This window comes from Rutidosis leptorrhynchoides, chromosome 3 (assembly GCF_046630445.1).
Source record: "Rutidosis leptorrhynchoides isolate AG116_Rl617_1_P2 chromosome 3, CSIRO_AGI_Rlap_v1, whole genome shotgun sequence".
Classification (NCBI taxonomy): Eukaryota; Viridiplantae; Streptophyta; class Magnoliopsida; order Asterales; family Asteraceae; genus Rutidosis; species Rutidosis leptorrhynchoides.
In genome coordinates this window covers 468,379,586-468,392,825 of record NC_092335.1, presented here as the reverse complement: position 1 = coordinate 468,392,825, position 13,240 = coordinate 468,379,586, and the positions used below count along the sequence as shown (strand labels likewise).

General features: G+C 31.9%; 1 protein-coding gene across 1 annotated transcript; it reads left to right on the top strand.

Moving 5' to 3' along the window:
* Window positions 1–2,396: 2,396 nt before the first annotated feature.
* LOC139901641 (uncharacterized) lies at window positions 2,397–3,347 on the top strand. Its single transcript, XM_071884331.1, has one exon. The coding sequence runs from the start codon at window positions 2,397–2,399 to the stop codon at window positions 3,345–3,347; it is 951 nt and encodes a 316-aa protein (XP_071740432.1).
* The last annotated feature ends 9,893 nt before the right edge of the window (window positions 3,348–13,240 follow it).

Genomic DNA, 13,240 nt, shown 5'->3' with positions numbered 1-13,240 from the left:
TGTATTTTCTTTATTATTTCTCTCGGTTTAGAATAATGCAAAAGTAAATTCTTTTTAAATACTAATCGTCCTATTTATTTAATTTTTATAATTTTCGCTTGTTTATAAAAGTATAATAATCTAAAAAAAATTATAATTATTTTTATTACTGTTTAATATTTTATTACAAATTTTATAATGTTTTTATGTTTAAATACTACATAATTCGTATTTAATTATAAATAATATTCCATAAATTATCAAAATTATTTTTATACATAATAATACTTATAATAATAATTATAAAATGTAAAAATAATTTATATATATTAAATTCAAATTTTTAAAGAATATATAAAAAAATAAAAACAATTCGATAAAAAATATAGAAAATTCCTCAAGTACTTTCCCAAGTTTGTGAGAGATTTTTTCAAAGATTTGATACAAGTTTTTATGAAATGTAAGTGGGTATTTATAGGAAAAAAATGGTTGGTGAAAAGAAAAAATATAAATAAAATAAAGGTGCCAATTTTGACAAAAATAAAAACATGTTAAAAATGTTTTTAATAAGTTTTTGTTTTTGAAAATATTTAGTCAAAATTCATGGGCTCATTATTTAATTTATAAAAAAAATCTCTTTTTTTTATAAGCTAAAAATATATATATAATGATTAAAATAACTTATCATTTAATTAATAATTATGTTTCATATAGTTTTAAATATAATACGCATTAATATTAATATTAACTAAAGTTATTTTATATAATTAGTGTAAACTTTAGCTAACAAAAAGTGTCGACTAAAAATAAATATTTGATCAACGTCGAATTTAATTATATATTACGTATGGATAACAACCCTATAAGCAAATTAGTCAATTCAAGTATGGAAATATGAGGGTTGTTATAGCCTGCTACCCCTGCTCCGGCCGAGCCTGCACCTTGTGAGCAGCCCACTATTAATACAATAGATAAAGATGCTGCGGATCAGCTTGAAACCAGGTTTGAGGAGGCCGAAATATTTGAAGCTTTAAAAGAATGCGGTAGCTCAAAAGCCCCGGGACCGGATGGCTTTAATTTGGGTTTTTATAAAAAATTTTGGCACGTAATTAAAGATGATCTTGTGAGTGCTATCAATGAATTTTGGGTGTCGGGCAAAATTAACAAAGGTTGTAATGCATCCTTTATTACTCTTGTTCCGAAGAAACCCGAACCATCAACCTTACATGACTTTCGACCAATTAGTCTTATCGGGAGCTACTATAAGATAATTGCGAAGTTGCTCTCGAATAGACTTAGACGGGAAATCCCCAATCTAATTGGTTTTGAGCAAAGTGCGTTCATTAAAGGTAGAAACATACTTGATGGTGCCTTAATAGCGAATGAAACAGTGGACTTCCTCAAACAAAAGCGTGTCAAAAGTCTCATCTTTAAAGTGGATTTTGAGAAATCCTTCGATTACTTAAGTTAGGATTTCCTTCTTGAGGTCATGGAGATTATGGGGTTCGGAGTTAAATGGAGGAGTTGGATTATGTCATGTCTTAAATCCGCATCTATCTCGGTACTTGTAAACGGTTCCCCCACTAGTGAATTCTCACTTGAACGTGGAGTTCGACAAGGTGATCCACTTTCACCTTTTCTTTTCATTATCGCGGCGGAAGATTTAAATATAATGACAAAGCGGGCGGTTTTCAACAAGAAATATATTGGGGTACAAATAGGGAAAGATAAAATTCCTATTTCACACCTACAATATGCGGATGATACTATATTTTTTGGTGAATGGTGTGAGCAAAATTTGAGAAACCTCTTTAAACTCCTCAAGTGCTTTGAGTTAACTTCGGGTTTAAAAGTGATCTATCAAAAAAGTAGTCTATTTGGGATTGGAGTCAGGAAGGAGGTGGTAACTTCTATGGCTAGTTTATTTGGATGTAATTATGGCTCCTTACCATTCATCTACCTCGGTTTACCGGTAGGTGGCCGCATGTCTAAGTTTGATAGTTGGAATCCGGTAATTGATAAATTCTCAAAACGTCTCTCACATTGGAAGGCACGTACGTTGTCATTTGGTGGATGCTTAACCCTTGTGAAATCGGTGCTCTCTAGTCTCCCGTTGTATTACTTCTCGCTCTTCCGGGCCCCGGCATGTGTGGTAAAAAAACTTGAGTGTATTAGACGTACTTTCTTTTGGGGCGGGTCGGGTGAAAAATCAAAAATTGCTTGGGTAAAATGGGATGAAACCATCTTATCCCATGCAAAGGGTGGGCTAAACTTGGGTTCACTAAAAAAATAAAAACCTTGCTTTGATCGGCAAGTGGTAGTGGAGGTTTAAAACCGAACCCACTTCCTTGTGGGTCAAAGTTATTTCGAGCATACACGGGCCTTCGGGTGGGTTAACAATTTCGGGTTTGGGTTATATGGGTACTTCTTATAACTCTGTGTGGACTAATATTGTGAAGACAGGAAACTATATTGATAATCATGAAATCGATTTTGGCAACTCATTTATCAGACAAGTTGGTAATGGGAAGTCGACTTCGTTTTGGCATGATTCGTGGCTTGGAAACTTCACACTTAAAAACAGGTTTCAGAGACTTTTTCGCTTGGAAAGAAGACCGAACAGCACTGTCTTCGAGAGAATGGTACAACAGGGGGGCGAGTGGGTGCTGAATTGGGATTGGATCCGAGATCCAGCAAGTCGAGCAAGTGGTGAATTAGATGATTTAAATCTTATGTTGCAGGGTATTAAGCTGACCGAACAGAAGGATGATAGTTGGGCCTGGTTTCACGCATCAAACGGGGCTTTTAAAACGAAAATTCTAAATACTCTGATCGATGAAAAAACACTCTACATGCCTCAATCGGTTTCGTGTACCATCCGCAATAAATTGGTACCGAAAAAGGTGGAGGTATTTATTTGGAGAGTTCGTAAGGGGAGAATACCGGTCCTATTGGAGCTTGAAAAGAGGGGTGCGGATTTTCATTTGGTCCGTTGCCCAATATGCGATAATGGAACCAAATCATGTCAACACTCCCTCCTATCGTGTGAACTATCGGACCAAATTTGGCAAAAGATCTTCGAGTGGTGGAATATCCGATGGCAACCGAATACATGTATAGGTGAGATTCTTGAGGAAAAAAGTGGGAATACTCTTGGAAACAAAATATGGCAAGCGGTTACGTGGACATGCGCATATCTAATATGGAAGAATCGTAATGAAAAAGTTTTCAAGAACAAATGTTGGAATATTCCGGTCGCGATTAGTGAGATTCAAGTTAAAAGCTTTGAGTGGATTGAGAAACGGTGCACGATGAGAAAACTCAATTGGCATGATTGGCTTCATAACCCTCACATCTATCTTGTTTAGCACTTGTTTGTACATATTTGTGTGATTAGAAAATATGATGCCAACTTGGCACCTAGATGTTAGAATTAGAGATGAGTTGTAAATTCTCGAGACTACCTTGCTTGGCTCCTTTTTGGGGCTAGCTTGGATCCATTTGTGTTCTTATTTCATATATCAATATATGCTGCTTTTCAAAAAAAAAAAAAAAAACAGTTATATAATAAGAAGGTTAGAGAGTTTAAATAAAAACTAAAATCATGTGTGATAGTTGGAGGACTTGTATATTTGAAAAAAAGGGAAGGGGACAAAACTAAATAATCGGGAGGGCTATAATTAGACAAAAGATAACGGAGGGTAAAAATTGTAAAATTGATGAGGTTTAAATCGGGCATTGACGGGCAAAGAAATATGAAGGGCTGAAGGGGTCAGATTCTGTGATGACCTGGAAAATTTCGACTAATTTTAAACCAAACTCTCGATACGATTTAATAATTTTGACACGATAAGCAAAGTCTATTAGGTTGCGTCTCAAAAATTTTGAACTGTTTCATATATTTAATTGACCTTCGACCATTCCTGACGATTCATGAACAACTATTTTTAAATAGATATGTGTGTATATATATATATAAATAATTACTGGAAATATAATTTGAAATATTATATGTTGTTGTTATTAAAAATTAATTATGTAAATAAAATAAAAATAGTATATTATAATAATTATTATTTAAAACATATTTATATATAAATAAAATTAAGTATATTAAAAATAAATATTAAATGATTGTAATACTCGTTTGATGTTCCGATTGATAATAATCAAGTTAAATTCGAACTTATGTGATTTTAATGTAAACGGTGATCCGAAAATGAGTTCTATAAAATTTAGGCTTACTAAAAATATATTTAGGATCTAGTTATTAAATTTTAGAACTTTTTATATTTTACCCAGAATTGAGAGGGACAGTTGATGTATTTTTATTTAATAAATTAATGATCAAATTTTATACCATAATGACCAAAATAAATAAATATAGTTAATCTAAAAATTTGGGATTTTTCTGAACACTTTTATCCGCCACTGATTGATCACGGGGTACAATTTAGCCATTCGTAAAAACTGTCGGCATATATTAACAAATCAGGATTTCTGTTTAGATTGGTGGAACACGTTTTCGTTTATTTTATTATATTTATTATTATATTATTATTAAAATTATTGATCTTCGTTTTCAATTGATTAAACGTCTAACAATATTACTCTGAGTTAAAATTCAATAATTCCCTTTCAGTTCTCAATCCCTGTCAATATATGAACCATATGTGTACACTTGTTTACTGTGCATAATTATTGATTGAAAAATACTGTTCTTGATTGATTAATGAAATATTATATCCAACATCTATAACTTTATATATACAATATACATATACATAGAATTGAAGGCACACACCCATTATTCTTTCTGCTTCTTCATCGGGAAGCCTAACGCACCATTTTTCTCAACCTTCCACAACCAAACCGAACACCACCTACGGCCGCCACCTTCATCCACCATGGCTGCAATTTCGCCACTATATCCCCTCCCACCACCTTAAGACAAAACCTACAACCACATCACCACTCAACACCCATTTAATCACGATGGTTACCACTTTCACCACTTCACCATCGAGCTACCACCACCATGCTCGATCACCATCTTCGATGAACCACCATCACCATTGACATCCTCACCACATACGCCACCCCAAATCACTATCAAACCACCATCGTTTATTTTTCTATTTATCTGTTTCCTGTGTAAAACGAAAAACGTCACCATCTTTACTCTCCATCACCACCCACATCACATGCTTGTTAATGTTTTTTTTTTCTTTTGTTGTTGTTCGAATGACTACAAGAACACAAACCCAAATTGGATTTCTCTTCTACTTCTTCCATTTCGAATACAATAACAACCATCAACTGTTATCCTACTTCCTGTAAACCGAACCAAAAAGAAGAATCTGCAACTACACTATTATGGGTTCGTTCCTGTTTTTTTGTTCATTCAAAAATCATACAATACAACTGCTGCAATTATGTTGCTGTCACTATATACTTGAATTATGCAATCTCCAAAATAATGTTATAATTTAACCTGCCACTTGCGAGTCCTTTTTTTTTCATTCTTCTTGTGGCCGACACCCATAAAGAAAATAACCCTACCATTAAACAAATTAATTAATTACTACCACTAGTTAGTAGTTGAAGACTAGATGAGATGTGAAGATGATTATGAAAAAATAATAAAAAAAAAGAGAAATCGATTGATGTTATGATGAGAAGTTTTGATATCGTGATCAAGTTAAGATAATAAATGATATAGATAGTGATGGTCACGATTATGATTGTGCTTATGGAAGATGGTTAGGATGGCAAATGAGATAATGATGATGCGAGTGATAGTTGATGATGATAATATATAATGGTGAGGTTTAGAAATTTAATGATGATGATTAAGATAAAATAGTTAATATTGGTTCTTTGATTGCAACTAAGGTATCTGATTTCTGTTTCATTAACAAACCAAACCCATTAAATTTTTTTACAAATTGGGCCGTGACAAATGATTGTCTATTGGGCCGTAACTATGCTGCTGGCCTGTTCGAATAAAAAGGATTATAAGGATTCTAGTTACATTTTATAGCAAGAAAGCAAGACAGTCTAGAGGGTTAGGAGTGTTAGGATTGAACGAGAGGTCGCGGGTTCGAGCCCGGGCTGGGGCATTGTTTTAAGTCATTTTCTTTTTGAGGTAGTTATTGATAAACCTCTTATTATTATCATTTCATTATTATTATTATTGTTATTATTATTGTTGGTATTAATTATTATTATTGATTGTTATTAAGTAATTATTATTAATATCAATATTAGAAATAAGATTATTAGTATCATTAATATTATTATCATTATGATTATTACTAAAATATATATTATTATTAATTTGAGTATTAGTATTATGATTATCTTAATGACTCTTAACATTAAAATTAGTAGTATTATCATTCAGACTAATATTAGAATTATCATTATTATTAAATTTATCCTGTTATTTAAAATTTAAAAGTATCATTATTATTAGGATTAACATTACTTTTATTATTACTTTTAACATTATTATTATTACTATCATTATTATTATCATATCTTTTCATAAAAATTATCATTTTTATTATTATTAGTATTATCATCTCTATTTAGTACTATTATAATTAGTAATTTTTCAAACAAAAGAGTTATATATAGAAAATATATTACATACTATATCTTTGTAACTATAACAATAACTAAATTACATCTAGTGTATAAATATATCTTAAAATATTATGAGTAATGATAACACATATATAAAGATAAATATTAATTTGAATATATTATGATAAGTTACAATGTAACAATATATATGAAATATGAAATATATAGATATGAAACATATAATTTATATCACTAATAATGAAATGTCTGATTACAAATATATGTATTAATATATATATATATATAATTGTTATAGGTTCGTGAATCCGAGGTCAACCCTGCATTATTCAATTTAGTCATATGTATTTTTACTACAAAATACAGTATGGTGAGTTCATTTGCTCCCTTTTACTCTTTATATTTTTGGGACTGAGAATACATGCGCTGTTTTTACAACTGTTTTATTAAATGCTTTGGAAATATATTTTGAACTGCGAATACATGAAATACTTTTATAAATGTTTGACGAGATAGACACGAGCAAAACATTCCTCGAATGAAATATTATGCAGACAGAAGTTCTGCGGATTATTGTTGAATTATGTGTACATGATAATTGCCACCATTGAATTATGTGGATATGATAATTGCCACCATTGAATTATGTGGACATGATAATTGCCACCAATTGATATGAATGTTATGTATCGAGAGAATGATTTTATACACAGGTTATGTGTATGTTATTTTTGTGCACGAGATATGTGTACGGTTACTAAGATTTAAGAAAGATGATTTCGTACACGAGAAAGGTGTACTGTATTTAAAAGATATTGCATGTACATTACAGGTGGGTATAGGATTCAAGCCCATTTGTACCATGCAGGATTTAAATCTTGTGGTCTATCAAAATGATGAATTTTATTATTTTATGATAAACTTATGAACTCACCAACCTTTTGGTTGACACTTGAAAGCATGTTTATTCTCAGGTATGAAAGAAATCTTCCACTGTGCATTTGCTCATTGTAAAGACATTATTTGGAGTCGATCATCGCAATGGAACCAGATGTTGGTGACTTCGTCCAGATGAATTAGGACGGGTCACTAAAGTTGGTATCAGAGCGGTGGTCTTAGTGAACCAGGTCTTGCATTAGTGTGTCTAACTGAGAGTTGTTTAGATGCATTAGTGAGTCTGGACTTCGATCGTGTCTGCATGTCAAAAGTTTTGCTTATCATTTAGTGTCAAAAATTATTTGCTTATCATCCTTAAAGTCTAGACACATCTTACTGTCTCTATTGCATAGATTGTGTATAGATAAATTCATATCTTAGCGTATCTGTTATTGTTACCTTTACCTGACAGCTTCCGTAGATTTCTCTGTAACTTATGGGATTTTAGTATTATATATACATATGTAAATTATGTATTGCAGAGTACTCATCTACATCCTATAATCTATTTCTTATCGAAAAATCCTTCATCTGATCGTACGAGATGGATCCCTCAGCCAGTTCAAGTCCCTCAGATTTCGATAGCTATTCCGATAATTATTCCGACAGCTATTCCGACATGGATATTCACCTAAGCTCCGAAAGCGGTGTCACCAGAATGAATCAACCAATCAGCCATCCCCAATTCATCTGATGAGTTCGTAGTCGACTTAATCAATGGAGACGCGAAAAAGGCGATCCTTTTCACCAATCGAATCTACCTCTTGGCGATGAACCTGAAGCACTTATCAGCGAACCTAACCGAAACACCATTTTCAGCCTCATTTCCAGAATATCTCGACATGCCTATATTCTATCCACAATTCTAAACCCCATTCATCCACTCGTTCCGACCGACAATCATCTCGGAATAATAGAAGAAGTCAACGAGCTTCGCGCTCGAGTAATCAATTTGGAGCATATGGTGCAAAACTTACCAACTTCAACAATATCACCGGCACCAACAGTACCATCAATAACAGCACCAGTACCATCAACAATCCATGCCTCAACATCTCATTATGTACCACGAGTATAATCATAGCTCTACGTATCGTTCTACATCATTTATCTTCGTTCGACATGGCGATTATGTAATCTCTAATGTTTTAGATATTATATATTCTTGTTCTAGCGGTAAATCAAATGAGTTTAATATCATATTAACTCATTAAATCCATGATTATATCTGAAGAAAATATATATGTAAGTATATTTTCATAAAGATTGTAATTAAAATTCTTTCGTACAAACTGTTAATGGTGAAAATATTTTAACGGGTAGGTAATACCCGAGGAATATTTAGATTTCACATTAATGAGTTACATTGTACATTCTCCAAATTTGATTCAACAGTCATTTACTATCCTACTTACATCCACAGATGTACAAATCCGTTCACCACAGAATAACCATTTTCATTCAATTTCATATTTGGATTTTTATCTATCAGAATCCAACAAGTGGCATAATGAAGAAAATATTGGACAAAATAAAATTTGTTAGAAACAAACAAATTAACTATGAGAAATTTTGTTAAGAATCCACGCTAACTGTTCCTAGCTAACTGTTCCTAGCTAACTGTTAATTCCGTATCACCTTTTATTTATCTCAATCTATTTATCGCAATTTATTAATCGCATTTTATTTATCGCAATTTTAATTCTCGCAATATTATTTATCGTCATTTAATTTCTGTTATTTATTTTACGCACTTTAAATATCGGGACACGTATACAAGGTTTTGACATATCATATCGACGCATCTATATATATATATATTATTTGGAATAACCATAGACACTCTATATGCAGTAATGTAGGAGTTAGCTATACAGGATTGAGGTTGATTCTACAATAATATATATAGTTTGAGTTGTGATCGAGTTTGAGACATGTACACGGGTCACGATACGTATTAATTAATTCGAATATTATATATTAAACTATATATGAATTATTAGACTGTTAACTGTGGACTATCGACTGTGGACTATCAAGATTGGACAATTAAAATGAATTAAAATATTGATTATAACATATGAAACTAAACAATTCTTCAAGTTTGCCACTTGATCTCATCTTAAACCTCATTTGTATCTTGACGATTACAATCTGCGTTCAGACTTTTCATGATTCTTGAAAACACCTCAATCGAGAGGATGAAACAATCACAACTTCATCTACAGAAGAAAAGATTGATGCATATAGTTATGCACTTGAAAACACTCGAAAACTGAGTAAACGTTTAACACGTATCTGTGCTAACTCCATTGACGTTGCTATTACTGAAAATAACTTTGCAATCCCTTTCCAAATTAGCCAATTTTGTCACAGCTCCAACAAATCAATTTCGACTTTTCATTCGAAGAAACCTTATTATAACCTTGATATATATACGAGCTCTTTTATTGTTACCGGGGAACCTTTTATATTCCACCATATTACCATCAGCGTTTAATCATCTAAAAATACAATTCTCCTAAAACCACCTCGGATTGATAACCGACGCTTCAGATATGGCTGCATTAAATGCAGAGGAAACAGTAAAATTGTAGATGGCCTAAATAGCCAAGAGTTGGATGATAATGAATGGAGTGTTGGGAACGCTCGATAGAAAATTTGGTACTGAAGTACGGATTGAGCTAACCAGGAAGGAGACCAAGGACAAATACAAGGACCAAACCCTATATTCAAAGAATCTAGGTAATTCTGGATCCGATGAAAATCTTTAGAGAATATCTTGCTTCGAAGTCATATTAAAATCTTGCAAAAAATTTTTCTTCATCAACCTTCGAACTTAGAAATTCCAAAATATCATCATAAATATCTTCGATATTTCTGAGGATATTTTCATAAATATTCTTGTCCGAAATTATCTACCTCTTCGTGTTTTCTGTATTCCATTATATTGGAAACTTCTGTAAAATCTAAGTATAAATTATGAATGAATTGTGGAGAAATGTTGGAAATTGAAGCATGGGTTGGTATAATATAATGACGCTTGGCCAACGTGATTATATTACAGTAAGGCATGCTGAGTTTCTAATGAAACGTGATAAAGGATCACAGATCACACCTTTATCATGAACCATGTTACATAACACTTTCATTCTACTTAACCTCTGAACATATCAAGAAAATATATTCTTGATAGTTCCATCCTCAGGGATTCTGGTAATTTGACAAATCAAATCGTGCTAATACATTCCTTTCTGTTTAGTATACTATAATCATTCAAAACTCTATATCTACGAATTCTAAACCATTATTCGCTTGATCTAAAGTCGGGAAGAGAAAACAAAAGCATGAAGCTTCAAACTATAAGAAAGAAAATAAGCACGACAACAACACAGAATTACAAACCGTGTATATCAATGTGAATAGCCATATAAAGACACGGGAGAATTAGAAATACTATAACCCCAAGGTAATAATAGAAGTAAATAGATTCCTCCGGTGGTAAATGGAAAAGAAGAATGACAGATACGATAGTCAGAATAAGAACAAGGATCAGAACTGGATTAAGCATTGTTACAATTTTTAGATGTATGGATTAGGGAAGAAGTATAGGAATGGTGAGAATAATAAAATGGAAGAGGTCAATTTATAATGAAATTACCAGACAGAACAATCAAGACAGAAGTTCGCATTTAATTAAAGAGATCTTAATTTCCTTATTCACCAAAGAATCAAATCTTATTCAGATTTCAAAGATTTTCTTTTGAATCCCTTGAATTCCGGAATTCAACCATGACTAGTCAAAAGTTATGATGAAACCGTCTTTATCATTTCACTATTTCGTAATAGCTTCACTCGTGCGCTTCAAATAATCGAATTGTCTTATTCATATTACTCAACAATGATAAAACTCTATTTATCAACTCATATTCGTCATGAAAACATTTTTATTTTTAGCCATGACGACCTCACTCAAATTTCGGGACGAAATTTCTTTAACGGGTAGGTACTGTGATGACCTGGAAAATTTTGACTAATTTTAAACCAAACTCTCGATACGATTTAATAATTTTGACACGATAAGCAAAGTCTATTAGGTTGCGTCTCAAAAATTTTGAACTGTTTCATATATTTAATTGACCTTCGACCATTCTTGACGATTCACGAACAACTATTTGTAAATAGATATGTGTGTATATATATATAAATAATTACTGGAAATATAATTTGAAATATTATATGTTGTTGTTATTAAAAATTAATTATGTAAATAAAATAAAAATAGTATATTATAATAATTATTATTTAAAACATATTTATATATAAATAAAATTAAGTATATTAAAAATAAATATTAAATGATTGTAATACTCGTTTGATGTTCCGATTGATAATAATCAAGTTAAATTCAAACTTATGTGATTTTAATGTAAACGGTGATCCGAAAATGAGTTCTATAAAATTTAGGCTTACTAAAAATATATTTAGGATCTAGTTATTAAATTTTAGAACTTTTTATATTTTACCCAGAATTGAGAGGGACAGTTGATGTATTTTTATTTAATAAATTAATGATCAAATTTTATACCATAATGACCAAAATAAATAAATATAGTTAATCTAAAAATTTGGGATTTTTCTGAACACTTTTATCCTCCACTGATTGATCACGGGGTACAATTTAGCCATTCGTAAAAATTGTCGGCATATATTAACAAATCAGGATTTCTGTTTAGATTGGTGGAACACGTTTTCGTTTATTTTATTATATTTATTATTATATTATTATTAAAATTATTGATCTTCGTTTTCAATTGATTAAACGTCTAACAATATTACTCTGAGTTAAAATTCAATAATTCCCTTTCAGTTCTCAATCCCTGTCAATATATGAACCATATGTGTACACTTGTTTACTGTGCATAATTATTGATTGAAAAATACTGTTCTTGATTGATTAATGAAATATTATATCCAACATCTATAATCTATAACTTTATATATACAATATACATATACATAGAATTGAAGGCACACACCCATTCTTCTTTCTACTTCTTCATCGGGAAGCCTAACCCACCATTTTTCTCAACCTTCCACAACCAAACCGAACACCACCTACGGCCGCCACCTTCATCCACCATGGCTGCAATTTCGCCACTATATCCCCTCCCACCACCTTAAGACAAAACCTACAACCACATCACCACTCAACACCCATTTAATCACGATGGTTACCACTTTCACCACTTCACCATCGAGCTACCACCACCATGCTCGATCACCATCTTCGATGAACCACCATCACCATTGACATCCTCACCACATACGCCACCCCAAATCACTATCAAACCACCATCATTTATTTTTCTATTTATCTGTTTCCTGTGTAAAACGAAAAACGTCACCATCTTTACTCTCCATCACCACCCACATCACATGCTTGTTAATGTTTTTTTTTTGTTGTTGTTGTTGTTGTTGTTCGAATGACTACAAGAACACAAACCCAAATTGGATTTCTCTTCTACTTCTTCCATTTCGAATACAATAACAACCATCAACTGTTATCCTACTTCCTGTAAACCGAACCAAAAAGAAGAATCTGCAACTACACTATTATGGGTTCGTTCCTGTTTTTTTGTTCATTCAAAAATCATACAATACAACTGCTGCAATTATGTTGCTGTCACTATATACTTGAATTATGCAATCTCCA

Bases quoted from the DNA above. Each gene is read 5' to 3' on its own strand.
- LOC139901641 (XM_071884331.1), top strand. From the start codon at position 2,397: ATGGGTACTTCTTATAACTCTGTGTGGACTAATATTGTGAAGACAGGA.